The sequence below is a fragment of the Hetaerina americana genome, unplaced genomic scaffold (genome assembly GCF_022747635.1).
Source record: "Hetaerina americana unplaced genomic scaffold, ioHetAmer1.1.p SCAF_6, whole genome shotgun sequence".
Lineage (NCBI taxonomy): Eukaryota > Metazoa > Arthropoda > Insecta > Odonata > Calopterygidae > Hetaerina > Hetaerina americana.
The window spans coordinates 89,197,366-89,221,735 of record NW_027287205.1 but is presented as its reverse complement, the minus strand read 5'-3'; the positions used below and the strand labels follow the sequence as shown (position 1 = coordinate 89,221,735).

At 44.5% G+C, this 24,370-nt stretch overlaps 1 protein-coding gene across 2 annotated transcripts in view; it reads right to left on the bottom strand.

Moving 5' to 3' along the window:
• CalpA (calpain A) overlaps positions 1-23,492 on the bottom strand; it is a 166,366-nt gene extending 142,874 nt beyond the window's left edge. Inside the window, exons 1-2 of one of the 2 annotated variants that reach the window (XM_071594278.1) lie at positions 23,166-23,492; positions 16,836-16,992 (exon numbers count right to left, since the gene is read on the bottom strand). In XM_071594278.1, coding sequence (XP_071450379.1) covers positions 16,836-16,992; positions 23,166-23,284 — 276 coding nt within the window. In that variant the 5' untranslated portion in view covers positions 23,285-23,492. The remainder of the gene's footprint in view (positions 1-16,835; positions 16,993-23,165) is intronic. The other variant, XM_071594277.1, reaches the window with a different exon arrangement.
• Between the last annotated feature and the right edge of the window lie 878 nt (positions 23,493-24,370).

Here is a 24,370-nt window from a genome sequence, read left to right as displayed (position 1 = left end):
ATTCCGAACGAAACCACGCCCTCTTTGCTGGGCGACGGCGCCAACAAATACCACCGATTTCCTTCTCGAGGTTGCGAAACTCACAACAACCAACCAATCCCTGCATTCATTTCCGTATCTCAATATCCATCTTAATGATATGCGGTGTCGGTCAAGTAGCGTCATGGTTGTTTAAGTCGGTCACCCTATCACAAGAGGACGACCTCTAGTGATAGGGTGGAAAAGGCAAAATCTTTGGCATTTGATTTCCACGTACACAATTCTGGAGTTCTCAAGGGCTCACACCGTGGTCTATTCATTTTTCATGATTTCTTCTCAGGGTTTATCCTACGTACTCGTATATTAAGGCGTGTCCCAACCGACACAAATGCCAGACATTACTCCAGAGGGCCAACAAAGCTTTAAATGCTCGCAGGTTGTTCACACAGATCATGCGGAAACCAGCCCGAGAATTCGAGGACTGGCACAAAAGAGGTCCGGGTTCGACTCCAGATACTATTCCAGCACCAAAAGAGGAGACATTTCACACTTTGGAAAAGCCAAGGGTCAAACTGTAGAGGTATTCTATTGAAAAGATGGAAGTTTAATAATACAATTCGAAGAATTTTAACCAAAATGAGAATTTCAAAAAATGTCACGTGCAACCCTTAACTATTTTATACAGACCATTATTTAAAATTCCATTTTCATACGAGTTATATTGCGTTAAATACGACTAAAATTACTCTGGAATGCTCAATGTTTGAAATCATACAAATGGCCAATCAATTGAGAAACACTAATCCATAGCTTTTCTGAGGACCTTGCCAGCTCTACGTGGCGTAATTTCAGAGAGATTATTTGCCAATAAAATTCATTAGATCTATGATTGTAAAATTGGCCTACTTACCCCCACTTGCATGCTCCACATGTAAAGAATATATGTATTATTGCGTTTTGCTGAAGAAAATGGTTTACATAATTGAAGGATTTTCCATTTGCATTCCGTAATTGTAATTTCGAGGGGTGTGCGATGCTTTCGCGGCAATGTCAAACGGTGCATTTTGATAGGCAAAAACCGACCCCCTAAGATCCCCTTTCGATCCCCTAAGGGCAAGGTTCGGTCAGCTAAAGGTTTCGTTGAGCGAATTACAGAGCCGAAGTGTATTCACGTGTAGAAAAAACATTCAACAAGGTGAGAAATCATTTCATTGCAAAGGTTGGGGAGACATGGCTGCAATTCTTGACGCCCAAAGTTTTCACCTCATTCTCTGTTTTTCAAATGTTTCCGAGTGCGGAAAATGCACTCACACGTGGCGAGCTTCATTCGAGAGGCAAGCGATTTCTAAGAATTAGACTTTTCTCCGCGGAGTTTAAACCTAATATGCTCTATTCGGGGTCTATAATTTTTAACTGTTTCCAGTTATTACGTCTGGGTTGCTATATAAATGTGGTTGATTTAGCTTTCTTTTCTTATGAACATGTATCTTTGCACATATATTGTCTTTATATAAAAAGTTCTCTTAGAATTTTCCCGAGGCCACAGGTCCAAATTTATTCCGTGACCTTCCCCCAAAGTACAGAAGTCCCGCCCACGACTGACACCGTCGCCCCGCGGAAGTACTATGCATTGCTAGGAGACCAACCACCCCTCCCCCTCAAACGGCTTCCCAGTCATACGTAGAGTGAACAAGGAAAAACATTCAAGACTCCGGCAGTTGAGTGGATGCCATTAACGAAAACAGTTTTCCAGCTCGCATGAGTGAGTGGCGATTCCGAACGCGATTGATACACTTTCTCTGTTTCGGTGAAATCAGTAATAGATGCAGGCTTTTATTGAATTGATGAAAAGTCTTTAGTAATAAATATCTCCGTACACATTTTTGATCTCTAAATAAAACCACCGCAGCAATCGACCCGAGAGATGGCAAGTGGTGGTTCAGCCCTAGTGAAACAAAACCTTACACGGCACGTTTGAACTTCACGCATTGAGTAGAGGGGTCGCGAAGGGCAACAGCCGCTCGTCACTTGTGCTTTCGTACCGGGAAGGTCTGTTCCATTTGAAAAATCACACACCTTGGTTGGTTGAAGGTGAAAGCCACCACCCGGAAACGAACCCGGGCCCCCCGGTCGGTAATCAAGCGCTCTACCCAGTGTACTTGCACGACCCCGCAAAATGTCTCTTCCTTCTAATTACGTCAGAAATGTTACAGTGTACATGACGATGCCACACGTCCCTGCTGTGAGTATTGGATTTAAACATCCCTGAAAGGTGGGAATCTTACGTGCCGTGGGTACATCTCACCTCTGTCGATTATTCGAACGGTCTGCCCTGCTCTACCCTCCCCACCTCAAACCCTTCTTCCCTTTTGCAGAACAGACAAAAGTGCCCTCCTGGTTCCAGTAGCCAGTGGCCGCGAGTCGTACCCCATGACCCCATTGCATCCCCTTGCCGCTCGCGTCGTACAGCCACCCAGGAATCGTAACCATTGTGCTGGTCCCGAGGTACGGATCGACTCGACTCCGTAGTTTCCTCGCCCGATACTTTGTCCCCGAGATCAAGGGTCTAGTTTTCCTGCCTTAGGCATCAATTTCTAGTACGGGAATCCCTATAACCTTGACTTCTCCGAAACTATGACATGTGGTCCACTTCGAAACATTGAAATAGAAAATGTGGTGCCTGGTGACCCCATTCCATGGAAAACGCGTTTGAAGAAGTTCCAGACATAAAATCCTTTCGCAAAATTTCGAAACGAAAGAGATTCTCCACGCGACCATTTTCACTGTTGGTGAAGGCGTGGAGGTAGAGAGGAAGGAGAGATAAAGGGGGAGGGGAGGGGTGGGGATAGAGAGGGGTTCGTTCATCTCTGCGGCACCCTCGAGGCCGAAAATATATGACGAATTTGGTCCGCAGCAGAAAATAGAACTTTTTCCAAAGCGAGGAGATCCCCCCCCCCCCCTGTTGGTGGTGGCCATTGGCTGTCGAAGGCCCTCGAGGAATATCCTCTTTTCAACTTCATTCTATCTCCGCGGCATCCGCCGTTATCAAACACGCGTTTGGACACCATGGACATTTGGATTGGACATAGATCACGAGAAATTTTTCCGAAGAGGAATGGGGTATATATCAGTGTCTCTTTCCATTAATGTTAACAACTTCGCCAGTATCACCATTGAGGTCAATCTAACAAGCTGAGGGCATACATAACTGGATAAATACGAAAGCTTGACGTAATTTGGGTAACAGGAGATTTTATTATTTGCTTTTCATCCAAGTGTACAAAGTTTCGCGAGAAATATATATATATATATATATATATATATATATATATATATATATATATATATATATATATATATATATATATATATATATATATGTATATATATTTTTTTTTCTAAGGTAATCTACCGGTTAAGGTAGGTTTTTGGATGGACACAACTACCAAACAAATATTTTATTACTCCTAACAAAACATAAAATCCATCATCCTACCCTATATCAGGTCCCTCTTCATCTCTGAGTACTTTCTTCCTCCCTTCATCCCGTCCAACTCCCTATCCTGTCCCTTCCCTTTCCTCTTTTGCCCAACATTCTACCCTCTATCACAGTCTTCAACATTCCACTGCCGGTCAACACCCCCTTCATCCACTTTTCCTGCCTCCATAGGATTTCTCCCAACAAACCCCTCTCTTCGCCCACCATACCAAGTACTTCCTCATTTGTTTTCTTCTCTGTCCATTTCACCTTCTCCATTCTTCTTCACACCCACATTTCAAAAGCCTCCAGTCTACGTCTATCCTCCTGCTTCAATGACCACGTTTCCGCGCCGTACATGGCTACGCTCCATATCTAGGTTTTTACGAGTTTTTTCTTAATATCTTTACTCAACGTCCCTGTCATCAACTCCCTCCTCCTTGTGAAAGCCTCTTTGCCTAGCGCAATTCTTCTCCTTACGTCCCTACTACTTTGACCGTGTTGGTCCAAAACACTTCCGAGATAGGTGAATTGTTCTACCTGCTCTAGTTTTTCCCATCCTATTTTAATGTTTAGCTTAGCCTTTTTCTTTCTAGAAAATCACATAACCTTTGTTTTATTAATATTGATTCTCATCCCATACCTGTCGCACTGAGTTTCCAATTCACTCAGCAATGCTTGCAACCCCTTGACTGACTGACAAAGTAAAGCTCGGTCATCAGCAAACCTAAACGATTTTAAGAATCCCCCGCCCGCTTTCATTCCTACCTCCAGTTCTTCCCATGCCTCTTTAATAATTTCCTCTGCATACACGTTGAACAGCAACGGTGATAATGAGCAACCCTGCCTTACACCTCTTCCTAACACTGCCCATCCGGACTCCCCGTTCCCCACTCCACCTGTGCAGTCTGAGACATGTACAGGTTGCGAATTAGCCTCCATTCCCTCCAATCTATTCCCATTTTCTGCACAATACTAATTAGTGTTTCCCAATTCACTCTATCAAACGCTTTTTCGATATCTACGAAACAGGCAAATACATCCTGGTTGTGTTCTATATTCCTCTCGATTAATAATCTCATTACTGCAATGAAATCACGCGTACCTCTCCCCTTCCTAAACCCAAACTGATCATCCCCTAAGTAATAATTTGCCCTACTCTCCTTTTGTTTATGATCCTCAGAACAACTTTAGCTGCGTGGGATATCAAACTAATTGTCCTATAGTCCTCACATGATGTAGCCTTCACCTTTTTCGGAATAGGGACTAAAACTGATCTCTCAAAGTCTTCCGGCCAGATTCCCTCCTCATAAATACTACGAATCAGCCCATATAGCCTCTTCCTCCCACAGTTTCCTAAACATTTCAATAGTTCCGCGGGAATTTTATCGGAAAGGCCACCCCCACGGCCTTAATTATTTTCATCTCCCTTAATGCCCTTTCTATCTCATCGTCCAGTATGCCTGGACCTAAGCTATCTTCCTCTTCGTCATGTTCCTTTTCTATGTCTAACTTTGTTGGTCTAAGTTCTTTACCATACAGTTCTTCTATATATTCCTTCCATCTCTCTTGGATCTTTCCTGCGCCAACAATTATCTTACCCGAGTTTTCTCTGTTACCATAGATCTCCCTTTCTTACCTCCCGATAAAGATATAACTTTGCTGGGCAGCGCACCAATCTAACCCTTACTCTGCAGACTTTCCATATCCTTGCACTGCGTCTTCCGCCATGCTTCTGTTGCTTTATTTGTTGCCCTCCTCAATTCATTGTTTAATACTTTGTACTTCATTTTGGCTAACTCTGTATTTACATTCTTCCATTGTCTTCTCTCATCCATCTTTGTAATCATCTCTTCCGTGATCCATGGTTTCCCAATCCTTTTTGCGTTAATGGTTCCAATAGTGTCCTATGCGGCTTTAGATAACCCTTTCTTGATTATTCATATATATGTATATAAATATATATATATATATATAAATATATATATATATATATATATATATAATTATATATATATATATATATATATATATATATATATATATAATTATATATATATATATTTATATATATATATATGAATAATCAAGAAAGGGTTATCTAAAGCCGCATATGTAACACAGATGTAAATGTTCGTTCGAAGGTTTCCGCGGCGATGAGTAGGTGATTTCCACATTTTTCGGGCTGCGTCCGCGTATGTCGTTTAAATGTACAACAGTTTCGCCAGCTATCCTGCTGGCGTCCTCAGGTCAAGGATGAAAAGAAGCTTGTTGTCCCGTCTTATATAGGAAAAATCCGGCGCCAATACCGGGAAATTTCTTGGCCAATCAGGGAACGTCCTCATATTTGCGCGGAATTATTCGTTTCCACGCACTGTGGAGTGGATATCCATCCTCTCTGTTAAAATTTTTTGGCCTTTTAACGATTTCAATGGCCTCTCTGATTATTCTCTGGAAGTATTTTCCTTCTTTCGCTATTATTTTAGCGTCGTCGAAGAGAATAGAGTGTCCAGGTTCACTCCAGGCGTGCTCAGCGATGGCCGATGCTCTAAACTGTTTGGCCTTGGTTGCCCTCTGGTGTTCACTCATGCGTGTTTTCAGCGCTCTGCACGTTTCACCGATGTACCATTTGCCACAGGAGCATGGCACTTGGTACACGCCTTCTGATATTAACGGTGAAATTCCATCCTTGGGTCCGGGTAGGGTGTCAGCTATCTTGGTGACGCAGTTGAATCTGGTCACCACATCATGTTTCCTTAAAGCCCTCGCGATTCTTTCCGAAGTCCCTGCGATGAAGGGGATGGTGACGTAAGCCTTCGGACGTGGTCTGGAGTCTTCCTCTCTGTCAGGAACAGCGGTGGTTTGTCTCTTCTTTTCTTCCTTCTCGGCCCTTTTTTGGATCATATGAGCGCTGTATCCATTCCTTTGCAGGGCATTTGTCAAGTGTTTCTTCTCGTTGGCAATAGAATCGGAGTCACATATTTTATATGCTCGGTTGACAAGTGTGTCTACCAGTGAGGTCTTCTGACTGGGATGGTGGTGCGATGCAGCATTAAGGTAGCGGTCGGTGTGAGTAGGCTTCCTGTATACTCTGTGTCCAAGCCTCCCATTCCCTGTATTTCTCTTCACCATGACGTCCAAGAAGGGCAGTTGATGATCCTTTTCCACCTCAATAGTGAAGTGGATGGCTTGATGCTGTGAGTTCAGATGTTTCAGGAACTTTTTTAATTCTTCCTCTCCGTGTGACCAAATGACAAAAGTGTCGTCGACATATCTTAGCCACAGTGAGGGCCGCTTGTCGCAGGATTCCAGTGCTTTCTTTTCGAAGCTCTCCATGTAGAGGTTGGCCACAACCGGGGAGAGGGGTGAGCCCATCGCAGCTCCTTCCATCTGCTCGTAATGGTCACCATTCCATAGGAAGAAGGAATTGCGGAGGCAATGCTCCACCAATCCTGGAAAGTCCTTAGGGATTCCGCGGGAGGTGAGTTCCTTGATGATATTCAGCGATTCCTCAATAGGGACGCTGGTGAAAAGCGATTCAACATCGAAGCTGACCATGAGATCGTTGTCGTGGATGGTGATGTTTCTTATTACGTCAATAAAATGCGTCGAGTTTTTTACGAAGCTGGGTGTCTGTCCGACGTGGTCCTGCAGAGACCGCGCCAAGTACTTGGCGAGTTGGTAAGTCGGAGCGTCAATCTGGCTCACAATCGGTCGGAGAGGTACATCCTTCTTGTGAATTTTGGGCAGGCCGTACAGTCTCGGTGGTTTCGGTGCAGTCGGAAGCAGGCGTCGTTGCTCTTCTTTTGGAATAAGCGATCGTTTAATGATAGCCCTTGTGCTTCTCTCCGTCTTGGCAGTCGGATCGCTTTTCAATTTCCTATAAGTCGGACTGCTGAGGATGAGCGATATTTTCCCTTCGTAATCCTCTCTATTTATCAGGACTGTTGCGTTGCCTTTGTCAGCTGGTAAAATGATTATACTCTCGTTGTCCCTTAGCTCCTTCAGTGCTCTCCTTTCTTTGCCGATGGTGTTTGATCTTGGTGGTTTTGCGCCATGGAGGATACGTGCGACATCTTCTCGGATTTCGTCGGCGGCCGCCTTCGGAAGTCTCCGGATCGATGACTCTACCTGCGCGATGATCTTCTCAAGTGGTATCGTCCTTGGGGTCAAAGCGAAGTTCAGACCCTTAGATAAGACTGCGAGGGTGGCTTCATCTAAATGAAGGTCCGTCAAGTTCACAACCGATTGGCCATTGTCAGCCCCATTAATCGAGGTCAGTGGATGCTGCTTACAATGAAGTTTGTTGAATTTGTTGACTTGCTTTTCCCGCGTCGCCATTAGACTGGCTCGGGAAGAGTCGTACGTAATCCGCTCGGTTGTGTCCCAATCGTCAGCTTGTAGGGTGGCAGCCAGCTCCAAATGAATATAGTACAATTCTTCGGAGAGGCGGTCGAGGTTCCAACGTTTATCGTGAATTCTCTCTCTCAGAAGGTCTTCGCTGCAGCGTCGGAGGATCTTCTTAGCCTTGGGTGTGTTCAGGTGGTGTTTGACTTCTACGCAGGTAGGAATCGTCTCCGTGTCTCTGCATCGTTGAAGGAACGCTAACGATGTCAAAAGTCTCTCCTTCCTCGTTCTGAGCTTCTCGAATCTCCTTATCTTCCTGTGAATCTCCTCCCCGTAGAGGTGAGTAATGTTCGTTCGAAGGTTTCCGCGGCGATGAGTAGGTGATTTCCACATTTTTCGGGCTGCGTCCGCGTATGTCGTTTAAATGTACAACAGTTTCGCCAGCTATCCTGCTGGCGTCCTCAGGTCAAGGATGAAAAGAAGCTTGTTGTCCCGTCTTATATAGGAAAAATCCGGCGCCAATACCGGGAAATTTCTTGGCCAATCAGGGAACGTCCTCATATGGAGTTTTATTAAAACTTATTTCATAAAAAATTTTAACAGAGAGGATGGATATCCACTCCACAGTGCGTGGAAACGAATAATTCCGCGCAAATATGAGGACGTTCCCTGATTGGCCAAGAAATTTCCCGGTATTGGCGCCGGATTTTTCCTATATAAGACGGGACAACAAGCTTCTTTTCATCCTTGACCTGAGGACGCCAGCAGGATAGCTGGCGAAACTGTTGTACATTTAAACGACATACGCGGACGCAGCCCGAAAAATGTGGAAATCACAGATGTAAATTTTTAGAATGTAGAGACACAAAGAAAGGACATTCATAATTTGTTATTTGACGTTTCGACAGCTCGGCTGTCGTCTTCCAGCCAGGAAGACGACAGCCGAGTCAAATAACAAATTGTGAGTGTCCTTTCTTTATGTCTCTATATTTTAAAAATCTACATCCGTGTTTTTATATGTTTGTGCGTCGCCGAAGAGAGTTCCATTTAGAAGATATATATATATGTATACACAACACAATATATATACAGTATATAAATATATATATATATATATATATATATATATATATACACAATACAATATATATACAGTATATATATGCATTGTGTATATAAATATATACACATACATATTTTTATATATGATATTTAATATTATATTTCAAGTATATCTTAAGGAAACGTTTCGAAGTTTTTGTGGAGTGGAGTATGGCAACAGCCACAGGGAAGTGGTTTTGGAAGAATTTTTAAATACAAATTTTGGAATATTTAGAGTATTGAGGCATCTTCAATTTGTTAGCCTTCTACCTATTAGATTGCGCTTTCCATCTTCAAATCGAAATCTGATTAAATGGTGCGCGGGGGTTTCGTTTTGATGTAATTATTACTAATAAATAACCGAGATATCTGAACAAAATTTATTCCCAATATTAATTGATCCTGATGAATATTATTTAGTAAATTACAGTAATGAACTGAGTGGGTGTCGAAATGATCGCCACCTTGAAACGGGAAAATGGCAATGGAAAAGATGAACATCAATGCGTCGTTTTGCCTTAAAAATACCTACTGTCCTCGTATTTCTAGAGGCCCTGGATGTTGTTTTCGCCAAAGGCCGATCTGGAGTACTGGAAAACACTGGGAAGAACTCTTTTGAGGACATACGAGTATGTTTTAAGCAGTATGACCTTCTCTCGGAAAGACCGAGTTCGACTAGCCTTCCGGCAAGCCCCGAGCCCGATTCCCGCTCGCAAAATATGTATTCCTATTCCCGACGCAATAATTGATTGCGGACAATTCGAAAAAGAGTTAATCACTCCAAGCGCTTCCTCTCTGCGCCGTACCAGCTCTGGACACAACGTACTCGGAACACTCTTATGCATTCCTCCCTCACATTATTTTCTTCGTAAAACTATTTTTCGCAAAGTTTCGCCGTAAAAACAAATAATCCGATGGCAGCGGCACAATCCACGAGCGTTCGTAAGGTACTCATCCTTGAATGAATGCACTGAGAGTTGTCGTAGGTCTTCTTTTATTCAAGGTACAACGTTCATGAGAGTGACGTCCAGTGACGCTTTAATTCATGGCGGCATCAAATTCATCAAACTTGCATTTTATATTGAACATCGCCAAACTATTTTCTTGGTATTCTCATTTAAAGAGCCAGTCAAGTAAAATTTATTTTTAAAATCGTGTGCTACGTACATAATTATTAATACTATATATGTATGTATACATATATATAATTATTACGATTACGACACCTCCCGTTCCAAACTTCAAGGCTCTGGGAAATACTCTTCCGACGGACGGTGAGTAGAGGGACACGCTTCCGAAGTCGACGGCTCTTCCAACTGGAAAACGAGAGCAGTTAAGCACACCATGAAATCATCCATTTTAATGGAGTACTTGCTTGCTTTGCCCTTTCTCACCTTTAGCGCTAAACATGTCTAATTATGGCATCCACTAGCGGTTCTTTTTCGCCGAGTATCTGGCGAGTCCCCACCCTATTATTTCGAACCTTGAAGCCATCCGAATTGACGGGCGACAAAACTACTCCTATCTAGATCTTGTGTGCCAAGAGGAAAGGAGTCGTTCACACTGCCTGGACAAAAACAAATGAGGGGACAAGAGCGGGAACTTGGACCGATCGATCGGGCCAATCGAGTGCGTCCGTGTGTAGTGCATTCGGATACCCTGCACACTTTGCAAGGCGGGACGTCGTGCCCTTCCGGAGGTCAACAAAGCGTGGTGAAGAGAGAATCCACGGCACAGGGACGTCGGACGACGTGAAGTGCAGGCAAAGAGAAAGTATTTATTGCTCGAGGAGTGGTTCGTGTGCTAATGCATGCCATGGTGTTTTAAAACGGCGGGGGTCTCGGTGGACGAGACGGGGAAGGGTACTCGGCGATAAAACTGAGAAACTATAACGATAAACCGTTTATTAAAAACGTTCACTTGTTCTAAACTGAACAATGATATTGGCCATACATGATCCTAGCTGACAGTTAAAAGTATATTGTTTGATATCGACAGTTTAACGAGGACGTTTAAATCAGAACTAATAACAATGCCTCGGCATTACAGCAATGACATGACGTTCCTTCGCGTGATTTTTTTATATGTATAATGTACAGCCTGAGTAAGGGTGTTCAAGATGAGTACGACTCTATTAGATGTGAAAGCACACCATGTAATTATTTTTTTGCTCAAAAGCCCTTCGACATCATAACGCGTGCGGTAGGGTTGAACACTTCCGGTCTTCATCAAGTCACTGGCAACACGTTACAATGGTTATCCAATTGCAAAAATAACCGATCCAATCTAAAATGTTGGTCACTTAAAATGCAACAATCTATTTCCTTAGACACTTTACATTTTCATTCAATATTAGCTCCCATCACTTTTTTAGAGAGTAGTTTAAATATCGACAAAACGGCATAAATTACTAGTCCATTGAACGCACGTCCAGCTTTATATCGACACAGTGGGGATTCGCGCGCTAACACACATTTACTCTGCCATGGCATCGCCAAACAGAGCAAGCGAGCATTAATGCCATGTCTGCAGAATCTCACCGAGACTGCAATCATCACTCACCGCCTGAAATATTGTCCATTTGCAATGTTAATATTTTCGTAGCGCACATTTCTTCACGGGAACTCAAAATGTTCCCAAAATATAAGCAGAGATTTTTGCGCACAATTCAAAAGGATTAGCGACAATGGAATACTGAATTTCATATAATAAATAATTCATTTATTGGTCGCATTGGTAATCGTCGGGACTCCATAGAATGAGGTGAAGAAATGGTGGCGACCGAGGCGCTAGTCAAGGAAGCAACAGGAGCAAACGCGATTTGCGGAAAAGAAGAATCGATTCCTTAAGAAGTGAGTCACCTTACGTACTGATAGTCACGGAATTAGGGAACGAAGAACTGCCGCGAACCAGATCACAAGCAGAAGTTTACACGATTTTCACACCATCACGTGATTCCTCTGTTCTCGATAAGCACGTCTTCGAAAGAAGGTCACATACACAGCGCGCGATTTCAGGAGCGGTATCGAAGTCCTTCGCGGCCCTCTCCTCTTTTGTTTCCCCCGTAGCGAGGTAAGTATTATGCATGGGAGAAGTCCGATACACATGCATACGTATATCCGGCGACGAGTGAGTGATGGAGCCACCCTGCGTAATTAGGGTGAACGAACGAACAAACGAAGGCGCAGGCGCGCGATCGCGACGCAACTCCGCGGCCGGGGGGCAAGAGGGGACGGGGAAAATAATAGGGAGAGGCGGGAGGAGAATAGATCAAGGACGAGGAGTCTATTTCTCGACACAAAGCAGAGGCGAGCGTCACCAAAAAAAATAGACTCGGAATTGCATCATTTGTCGAAGCGGAGTTAATTTTTCACTGTTATTTTTTTCATATCTGAATTTGTAGGAAGACAAACCATGGAAGATGCACGAAGATGGTTTCCCCAGACAAATCGAATGATACCCAACAGATAAAAAATGTCAGCATTGCATCTCTCTCTACATCTCTCCATCCTCTAGGGATTACAAAACGAATCGGGATGGTGCGGCCAGAGTGGACTGGCTTGTCGCCCCGATGAGGATCCAGGTTCGAATCCGGGATGTGGCGGATGATTTTTTTCAGTGGTATCCCGATCCTGGGATATCTCTCGACCCCTCATTGTATGAACATTCCGTCCCTGCCATATTATCCGCCCCACTCATCAATGTAAATGACCTCGTCACATGTCGGTCGCCTTAGTCCGAAAACAGCACATTTTGGCCTTTACATCGAACTATTTACAATGATAACAATTACGAACACCCAAGCCCTAGGTGGAGGAAAACCCACCCAGGCGGGAATCGAACCCGCGACCCTTGGAATGGCAGACGAGGACGTTACCCCTCCGCCACCGGGGCCGGCGATTACTGTCATTCATGTTAATACCTCATATGGCGTCCAATCACGCCGCAGTAGTTTTCCCGTGAGTCGTCCTTCAAAATAGTAGCAGTAGTAGTATTTAGGGGAGGCGACCGACAGTTGAGGTCATTTCCGCCATAGGGGATGGACAGGAAAGGATGAAGGGTGGAGAGAAACCCGGCGTCGGCATTAGCCTACTCTTTGCGAAAGGCGCCAAGGGGTCCACAGTTTAACGTCCCATCCGACGGACGGCGTACTCACTCAAAGTGCCTTCGACAAAGCATCTCAAGTAGGGATCGAGATACCTCATAAAAAAAATATTCAACACCGCCGGGATTTGAACCCGCGCCCTCAGGGTGGTTCAAAATTATAGTAAGTAGAGTTAGACACGGGCTCGTATGCACAATACAGGTATCTTCAGAAAAAATACAACAAAATACGAAGAAATACCTCAGTTTTTCAAGAAAATGTTTTCGCAATCACTATAAAATTGTCATTTTTATTTGAAAAAGTTACCACCACCGTTAGAATACAATCACGTAATCTCGTCAGATAAGTATTAATGAAGTGCGAATATTTTCGAAATTTCCAGAAAGAAAAATGAAAGGGCTTTGATTTTAATACATTTGGCGATTATAGATGCACCTGTATTTCCTCAGTTTAAATCTAAAGCGATCTGTTTATCGGTATCTCTTAAAATGCAGTTGTGATTTCTTATGAGTAAGAAGCACACGTGTCAGTTCCAACTTAAAAAAGTACATGGATAAAATACAATTCATCAACTGTTCTGTTTCAGCATTGAATATTGATTATTCCCGGAACATTTAAAGCTTCCTTAACAACGGCAAGTCAAGTTCCACTGCCCGTCATCAATTGTGGTTCATAAATTATCTTTCATGAATATGGGCTGTCGATCATGGATATATTATTAGAACATTCGCGCTACTTTTAACTGTGATAAATGGGTATCTATTGTTCGAGAATTAAGCACGATGCTGCGGGGGCAAGCTAAAACCACTCAAAATGAGGGCGTATTGTGCGCAAAAGTCCCACCCAGCGAATTATCTACAAGCAGGGAGCCAGAATCACGTTGCTTGGAAACATCGAGTGTTTTCACTCCCATCTCTCCCATCCGCCACGGGAATAGTTTCATCGATTTATCTGAAGAAACGTGTCATGTGGTTCTCACCCATTCGGTTAGAATTACACTTTTTAGGATTCACGCGTAACATATCGAACACATTCGCAAATGGACATGCCAACATCATCAGCGACATCTCTGATTGTGATTCGGCGATCAATTCATAACCATTTCTTTCACGTTTTCACCGGTTGTGGATGTGCCCCTTCGTCATCTTCAACGCCGCATCTTCACGGCCATCTGGGAAACTTTCATGCCACTCGTAAACTCTTGTTTTACTCATAGCAGACTCACCATTTTGGCATTTGTTAACAATTCACACGCACTTTGTTACACTTTATTTCATTTTTTACGTAAAATTTAATACAAATTCTTCGATCCATATTTTTTAACGGACGAAAATCACTGAGCTCATAAAGCTCACGTCTGACCTCAGCGTCTGCCGCAAACAAAGTAAGCAATGGAAATATAAGCTGCAACAAAATACGGCTGAAAATTTTATAATACTTTAGGGGTAGGTATAACAACATTATGCAAAAAAATTGATGATCGGACTCTCAAAATCTCGCTTGCCTCTCACTTTTCTCAACCCAGTGCCACAAGCTAATTGCAAATGTCTTTGCCGTGTCTCTCTCTCACACACACCCCTTCTTGTTCCTCCCGAGACCAAATCAACTTAATTTTTGATGCTTGGTGTACAATCACCCCCGCCACGCATTGCGGAGCACCATGATGCAGGGTTAAAATAATAAAACAGAGGCTCCTGTGATTGGCCTGCCCCGTTGTTGCGAGACTCACTCCACCTCCCTCTGAATCCTCTCTCTCGAACCTATTTCCTCTCTTTCAATGCACAGACCGCAGAGGCAATGGCTCAAAACTCATTCATTTCCTTTAAACAATACGGAATGCACGATTGGGTGTTAAAGTTCATTAGTTAATACAGGGTCCACCATAAAAGCAGTGCGCATTCTCTGGGAAAAATGGATTCATTGATCTTGTACGAATGCTTAAAACTCTTCAAAATACTCTCCCTCTACATCAATACGGAGACGTGTCCGTCACGCCCGGAAGGACCTCTGAAACACCTTTCTACGGGAATGCCTCTTTCAGGAACTTTGAGTAACTTGCCTATGCATGTTTTCTGCGGTCTCCCAGTTCTTTCCTTTCAGCTCTCTCTCTCTTCTCAGTCGGGGAAACAAAATGAAGCCGCACGGAGCCCATTCTGAACTGTGAGGGGGCTGGGGGACCCCCGGGCCTAGTGGTGTTCCGGGCCAGGAAGTTGGTAACGATGAAGGACGTGTTGCTGGGCGCTCCATGTTACAAAGACGAAAAACACACTTCACGCGGAGGCACATCTTAATGCGCGGGACAAACTGGCGACTGGTTGCGTTGGAAGGGCAGACCACCCCGCCGCATTTCCCAACTGATTTTACCGCGCTGCCATGGATAGTCGCGTCACAAAAAATCAAGCGCATTGCTTTCATAACGAACCATGTATGCGCGTATTTATTAGTCTTTGAAAGGCGTATTCTTTAAAGTCTAATATGTCTTCATCGAGATCGCAATAGTAGCTTAAAGGGGGTAACGAGATCTTTTGCGCAATAGTAACTTAAAAGGATTAAACTTAATGACAAGTGTTACTTTGCACATTTCCGCGACCCAGGCATTGGCAGTGTCCTCCACGGGTAAACCAGGACGCTCGCTCAATCGGAGGAGTGGCCTTCTGTTGCCATTCGCCACGCCATCGCGAGTGGCATTTTCCAACGTCCATTCCGCGAAGAAATTAAACTCTTGACTTTTCATTTCACGTGCAAACATTAAGATATTTATTTAATAATTTATGCGTAGTCTATGGAATGCTACCCGGGAAAATACTAATTATAATTGAATACATATAAAATACTCTTCTTTTAAAGAATGAAAAATTGGTGAACTGGTAATTTTTTTGCGCCAGTGTCCATTGGTTCTTTTAGCAAAGACGCTGATCCCGAAGATCCATCCATGATGCACGGTGGAGATGGTTGGTTACCTTTGGATATGTAAAGACTCAGATGGACGGATTCCTTTTACCCGAAGAACTGTAGAGGCGCAAGTGGGTAAAATAGACGCCCCTTCTCATTGGCCCTCTCGACTCATCCCAATGGCCCTAAAGGCCCCACCACCCGTCCCTGGGTCGGGACTCTCGTGTAAATAAAGATGTAGATTTCATGTATTTTTGAATGGCACCTGGTGAGTGGTGACTGCATGTGAGTCCCCCATTTCTATTGGGATTCCTTCTTGGCGTCATTAGTGCAGCCAGCGAAGTCATCACTAACACTACGGAAATTGCAATGCGTGCAACGGACGTTGAATGAAATGTATCCGTTCGCCCCGTTACACGTGCTCTCTAAGTTGGAGTCACGAGAAGTCGCGTGCTCCCGTGACTTTTACAGGAGCGTGTCAGGTGACCTAACACCCCCTGCCACACGTCCCTGAGACGGCTTTCTGAGATAATTATGCGTGGATGCAGACGGCCCAATCTCACGCACACACACAAACATACATACCATTTGCACACGCACACATCTAAGGTCTGACGTGGCGATGATAGATAAAACTTTTTCAAACACGAAAACCCGCCATATGGCGAACATACTATATATCCACTCACACGGAAATAGATATTAGGAAAAGGGAATAGGCACACACGTACGTGTAAAGGATGAGCACAGGAGGAGAGGTGGGGAAGGCGCAATCGAGCAGATGACAAGTGCAAAAATATTTCCTTGACTGGGACATGAACACCGAATCTTTCGATAAGGTGTTGACCTTATCGAAAGGTCACCCACTCCCCCAGAGCAATCCGCCAGACCCCAGATAGGAGAGAGAAAGAGAGAGAGAGAGCGTCCCCTTACCCTGAAGACGCTGTAGGCCGGGTGACTTCGTATGTTAAGGATGGACCCCTTGACGCCTCGCCCTCCAAGGACCCTGTTCCTCATCCGGTAGGACCCCAAGGACCGCAGCAGGGCCCCTCCGCCGCCCACGATGTCCCCGAAGCCGCCGCCTCCGCCGCTGCCAATCAAAATGCGTACACTTCAGACGGGGAACGCGATTAACGCCAGACACCACCCAGGCCATGGGGGGGGGGCGACGGGGGGGGCTTAGACTTGCTTGACGCCGCTTGGCGCTCTCGTGCGCTGGAGCATACACCACGCACACCTAGGTTGCCATTGCGAGCGGGGGCAGTCAGCTGGTCCAATCGGGAGATGCACGACGTGGCAGACTGGAGATCGTGCCTCCCCATACCCTTGAAGAATGCTCCCTCCCCCCAAACAGACGACAGGACTCCTCCATCAGAGGCACTCAGGGAGTCGCATTTGATCAGCAGTCGGATGAAACTAAACGACCCACCCTGGCCAATTGGTAACTGCACCGCGGAAGACGCAATTGTTGAAGACGGCCATCTTTGCGTGCGCCGGCCGGCAGCCGAGGGCAACTTCGCTGATTGGACGAAATGGAGGCGATGCGGGATCAAATACAACTACTGGCATTCGTATATGATGGGAAGAAGAGTGGACGGATGATTGTTTCCTAAATGCGGCGATGAAGGGGGGAGGGAGTGGGGTCTGCCGGGTGCGGGGAGCGTACCTAGGAAGTGCGGCGGAGAAATGAATGCAATAATTCGCTGCAAGGGATGCCTCCGTGCACCCGGATGAGGGGAAATGTCTAAAGACTGGGTGCGCAGGGGAGGGAGGGTGCCCAGGGGACAATAGGAAGGCCGGAGGAAGGTCCGTCGGGGGCTAAGCGAAAAATGAATGCGGGTACGAGAGTACACTCATCCCTACATCATTTATCATTTTCCTGGAAGTTAAACTATGGCGGAGATAATTATGATGATTTAATCCAATAGTGCAATAGTGGAAGTACATAGTGTTACGTACCCTGATAGAAAAATGCGAAAAGGGTGAATAGTTGCATGTGTGTGTATATATATATATGTATATATATATATATATATATATATATATATATATATATATATATATATATATATATATATATACTGGAGGGATAATTATAGAATAATATACAGCGGCGGGGACGAGAGCCAACGAGGGGTTGCCATAATATAAAATGAAGAGGTAGGAAGACGCGTAGTCAACAGAGAGCAGGTAACGGACAGATTATTACTAGTAGAGATAAAAGCAGAACCGACGAACTTGGTTATCATTCAGGTATACATGCCACCGAGCAACCATAAGGAAGAAGAGGTCGATAGGATATACGATTAGTTAAAGGACATAATCGCGTGTGTTCCCGCAAGAAAATATTTGATAATGATGGGGGATTGGAATGCGACAGTAGGCGTAGGAAGAGATGGTGATGAGGTGGGGGACTATGGTTTAGGCACGAGGAATGACCGCGGGGAGAAAGCAGTTGAGTTCTGTAGGAGACGGGTTAGTCATCACCAACACTTGGTTTAGACACCACAAAAGACGGAGGTATACATGGAAAATGCCAGGTGACTGAGGAAGGTATCAACTAATTTATATTCTGGTTAGACACAGGTTTAGGAACAGTGTGATAAATTCGCACAGCTTCCCGGGAGCGGATGCGGACTCAGACCACAATTTAGTTGTTATGAAATGTAGCGTCCGTTTCAAAAAGATAAGGCAGGGGCGGCGACTTAGAAAATGGAATGTAGAAGCATTAAATGGGTTGAAAAGGAAGGAATACAAACAGGCGGTAGAGAAAATCATGGAGGATGGTAAAGGGTTTAGTACTATCGAAGAAAAATGGGAAGTGATCAAGGAAGGGTTGTCTAAAGCCGCAAAAGACACTATTGGAACCGTTAACGCTAAAAGGACTAGGAAACCATGGATCACGGATGAGATGATTACAAAGATGGATGAGAGAAGACAATGGAAGAATGTAAATACAGAGTTAGCCAAAATGAAGTACAAAGTATTAAACAATGAATTAAGGAGGGCAACAAATAAAGCAAAAGAAGCATGGCGGAAGACGCAGTGCAAGGATATGGAAAGTCTGCAGAGTAAGGGTTAGATTGGTGCGCTGCCCAGCAAAGTTATATCTTTATCGGGAAGTAAGAAAGGGAGATCTATGGTAACAGAGAAAACTCGGGTAAGATAATTGTTGGCGCAGGAAAGATCCAAGAGAGATGGAAGGAATATATAGAAGAACTGTATGGTAAAGAACTTAGACCAACAAAGTTAGACATAGAAAAGGAACATGACGTAGAGGAAGATAGCTTAGGTCCAGGCATACTGGACGATCAGATAGAAAGGGCATTAAGGGAGATGAAACTAATAAGGCCGTGGGGGTGGCCTTTCCGATAACATTTCCGCGGAACTATTGAAATGTTTAGGAAAATGTGGGAGGAAGAGGCTGTATGGCCTGATTCGTAGCATTTTTGAAGAAGGAATCTGGCCGGAAGACTTTGTGAGATCAGTTTTAGTTCCTATTCCGAAAAAGGTAAAGGCCACGTCATGTGAGGACTATAGGACAATTAGTTTGATATCCCACGCAGCTAAAGTTGTTCTCAGGATCATAAACAAAAGGATAGAGAGTAGGCCAAATGATTACTCAGGGGATGATCAGTTTGGGTTTAGGAAGGGGAGAGGTACTCGTGATGCCATTGCAGTAATGAGATTATTAATCGAGAGGAATATAGAACACAACCAGGATGTATTTGCCTGTTTCGTAGATTTCGAAAAAGCGTTTGATAGAGTGAATTGGGAAAACCTAATGAGTATATTACAGAAAATAGGAATAGATTGGAGGGAAAGGAGGCTGATCCGCAACCTGTACATGTCTCAGACTGCTCAGGTGCGAGTGGGGAACGGGAGAGTCCGGATGGGCAGTGTTAGGAAGAGGTGTAAGTATGTTAGGAAGAGGTGTTAGTAAGAGGTGCATTATCACCGTTGCTGTTCAAGCTGTGTGTAGAGGAAATGATTAATGAGGCATGGGAAGAACTGGAGGTAGGAATGAAAGTGGGCGAGGAATTCGTAAAATCAGTTAGGTTTGCTGATGACCAAGCTTTAGTTTGTCAGTCAGCCAAGGGGTTGCAAGCATTGCTGAGTGAACTGGAAATTCAGTGCGACAGGTATGGGATGAGAATCAATATTAATGAAACAAAGGTTACGCGATTTTCTAGAAAGAAAAAGGCTAAGCTAAACATTAAAATAGGGGGGCAGGTAGAACAGTTTACGTATCTCGGTAGTGTTTTGGACCAACACGGTCAAAGTAGTAGGGACGTAAGGAGAAGAATTGCGCTAGGCAAAGAGGCTTTCACAAGGAGGAGGGAGTTGATGACGGGGACTTTGAGTAAGGATGTTAAGAAAAGACTCGTAAAAACTTTGATATGGAGCGTAGCTATGTACGGTGCGGAAACGTGGTCATTGAAACAGGAAGATAGACGTAGATTGGAGGCTTTTGAAATGTGGGTGTGGAGAAGAATGGAGAAGGTGAAATGGACAGAGAAGAAAACAAATGAGGAAGTACTTGGTATGGTAGGCGAAGAGAGTGGTTTGTTGGGAGCAATCCTATCGAGGCAGGAAAAGTGGATGAAGGGGGTGTTGACCGGCAGTGGGATGTTGAAGACTGTGATAGAGGGTAGAATGTTGGGCAAAAGAGGAAAGGGAAGGAACAGGATAGGGATGTTGGACGGGATGAAGGGAGGAAGAAAGTACTCAGAGATGAAGAGGGACCTGATATAGAGTAGGATGATGGATTTTGTGTTTTGTTAGGAGTAATAAAATATTTGTTTGGTAGTTGTGTCTATCCAAAAACCTACCTTAACCGGTATAAAATATATATATATATATATATATATATATATATATATATATATATATATATATAATGTATAACACTTAGCATTAGTGGACACAGACAAAAACACAGAAACACACAAAAAAGAGACTCACTATTTTTCGAATTTTCGGTGGTCGTTGCCACCTTTATCAAGGAAGAGAGGGACAGAACTCACACAGTTCTGTCCCTAACCTAACAGTTCTGTCCCTCTCTTCCTTGATAAAGGTGGCAACGACCACCGAAAATTCGAAAAATAGTGAGTCTCTTTTTTGTGTGTTTCTGTGTGTTTTTGTCTGTGTCCACTAGTGCTAAGTGCTATACATTATTATTCACGTCCGTGAGACTTTAAAAAAGTGTTATATATATATATATATATATATATATATATATATATATATATATATATATATATATATATATACATATATTTTCGTCGAAGTGACACGGAAGTGTTGAATAAAAACCTTGGAGAGCAACAAAGAATATAGGAACACATTTAAAGAACACTCACACGTTATTTCTTGACAATTTCGACGGAATTTAGCTTTGTCTTCATCGGAAGAAACAAAAGTACTAAGACAGTACTTCTTTATGATGGAATTACGTGCGATTGTTCTTTTTTATTTATATATTTTTTGCTGTCTAATTTCATATATATGTACATACATATATATATATATATATATATATATATATATATATATATATATATATATATATATATATATATATATATATATCAGGGAAAGGAACTGGCCCCCCTACCTTGATGTGTGAATTTCACACGCCGTATAGGGCCTAGTACTGGGTGATCTCTGCCATAACCTACTAAACCGACCTTCGGGTTGATTACTGTGTTTATATATATATATATATATATATATATATATATATATATATATACATATACATATATATACATATATATGTATATTTACATACCTATATATTTACGATTGCGCACCAGAAAGTAACTAGCGTTTGGGTGTAGCGAGCGAAGCAGTGAGGGGAGTCGAATTGTATGCTGTATGGATGCATACGCACTCACTAGGGCAGTAGGCTTTGAGCTGCATCGTTTACAGCAGCGAGTCAAGATGAACAACACAGTTGAAAATTCTGCAAAATGTGAAATCCGTTTAATGACAAGATTTTCACTGGCAATATTTTTCAAAACTGCTGATACGAATCGGGAAATTTGTGCTGTGCACTGACCAAGCGATGAGTGACACAGTGTTGTTCGTCAGAGGTGTTGTCAGTTTAATAGTGAATAGTGACAAATGTCGATGATGTCCAAGAACTGGCCACCCGTCAGTTCATCTGTCACCATAAGCCTAGGTCGACGATCACTGCGGTGTCCTCTCGCCGAGTGAACATTGGTGCTGTGGCCATTGTCAAACTGATAATGCACCACTGCCTCACTCTGCCTTCATTCATTATTCCGTCTCCGGACACGCTTCACAAAGTTCCCCATGAATTTCAATCGGCTTGTTTTTGTTTTTTTTTCCGTTGAAATCCAAATGACAGGTCGCACTTCATAACTCGCCGGATTTTCTATAGCGGCGCACATTTTAATTTTTCACAATGAGTGCCCAGTAGAAGAACCACACTCTATTCACTCTACTAGAGCAGGATGCGTACTGAGTGTAGGGACTTCTATTCACCAAAGATGGTGGCTCTAACCTTGCCCACCGCCACACTAGACCGAAACGTTAGTTACTTTCTTGACAGCCTTCGTAGTAGTTCAGCTGTTTTTATGGGAGGCGATCGACAGGTAAGGTCATTTGCGCCGTTAGGAATGGATGAAAAGGTAGGGTGGAGGAAAACCCGGCGTCGGCATTAGCCTACTCTTTTAAGAAAGGCTCCAAGGGGTCCGCAGCTTAACGTCCCATCCGACGGACGGTGTACTCACTCAAAGTGCCCTCCACGAAGCATTAGTAGTAGGGATCCGGATAACACTGAAAAATGTTTGTTGCCTCTAGATATGAACCCGGGCCCTCTCGGTGGGAAGCCTGCTCGTTAGCCACCACACCATGCCGATTCAACAGTAATCAACCCGAAGGTCGGTTTAGTAGGTGATGGTAGAGTTCACCCAGTACTAAGCCCTATACGGCGTGTGAAAATTCACACATCAGGGTAGGGGGGCCAGTTCCTTTCCCTGTGCTGGTTATGGTTTCCCAGGAAGACCTGATACCCAAAAATTCACATAGCTTGGGTGGAGCTGTAGGTGCCTAGAGTGCCTTGCCACGGAATCGAACCCGGGAACCTCCGGTCAGTAGTCCAACGCTCTACCCCCTGGACTACCGCGACCCACACATATATATATAATATCTCAATGATTATGTGGCCAGGGCCATTCATCCTCCACGCCCGGCGGGCGTGCGTGTTCGGGGGTGAATAAGACGCTCACTCACCCATCGTCCCTCCGTCGCCCTCCAAATCCGCCGGCACCACCGCCGCCGAAGAAGTAGTTCCTCAACTGCCCGATCTCCCCGGAGAACGGGATGCCGGGGAACCCGGAGTAGTAGGGCATCTCCGGGCTAGACCCTCCCTGATAGACCGCGGGAGACTAGAGCGGACGGGGAACTGAGCCTCACTTCCCGAAGGGCGACCGCGAAGCGCGCAGTGGATCGCCGAGTGACGTCCGTCGGGGCGGGAGGAATTAGATCGCGCTTATTGTATTAGGGGGAGCGGTCTCGCGACGCCGTCGGAGCGCGGCTGAAGGCGACCGACTGTTCAATCGGCAGCAGGCGGACCGCTTCCTCACTCTGTCGCACACTGCCGCTCCCCGACGGGGTTTCACTCCGATGCCTCCCCCTTTGGGTGGCCCCCAAAACGGCCCCTTCCACCTCCGAGGCGAGCTAAATATTGCCGCTGGAAGCCCCCGCCCTCGCTCGCGAAAAAACACGGTCGCAATGCGCACTGGCGATCCTGTGTTCGCCTCCGAACGCGAGACGCGGGTTCTGATTCAATTCTCTCGGGTTACGTCAGTGAGTCGGTCTTTCAATCATTTCGTATTGCGATAAATAAGCGCAACGAACCAACTCCGCGGCGGCCTCAATCACCATCTCGGTGCATGCGACTGGTGACCCAGCCGAGCGGTGTCCGTGAATCGACTCGAGCTCGTCGGTCTTGAAGGCGAAGGGAAGGTCCTCGGTGCGAATCCCGACCCAGGAATTCTTTCCCTCTCTGCGTTTCTCTCCTTTCCTCGCCGGAGTGGTTCACGAAGACGGTGCGAGTCGAAATTTTAAGACATTTTCGCGACCGAGGCGGCGAATCAAAGGCGTCGTCGACTTCGACGAGTCCCCATCGCACGCACTATCGGTCCACTCGAAAACGACCAATGAGACAATTGGTCCAGGCGAAATGTCCACGCTATACTGCCCAGGGCTCAATTGATCAACAGAAAAGGTATATTATGATAGAATATGTCGAAAGTTTATTGAAAATTGTGACAATTACATGAGGGATAATTATCCAATATCCTTTTCGTTATGAAAACTTCGATTCGATTTCGCAGAAGCTCTGAGCACTAGCATCTTCATATCCAATTCATTTACGGTCGCATCCTTTTACGTTTCTCCTACCGCCTCGTCTTCTAGAGCAGCAGGTTTAGTCT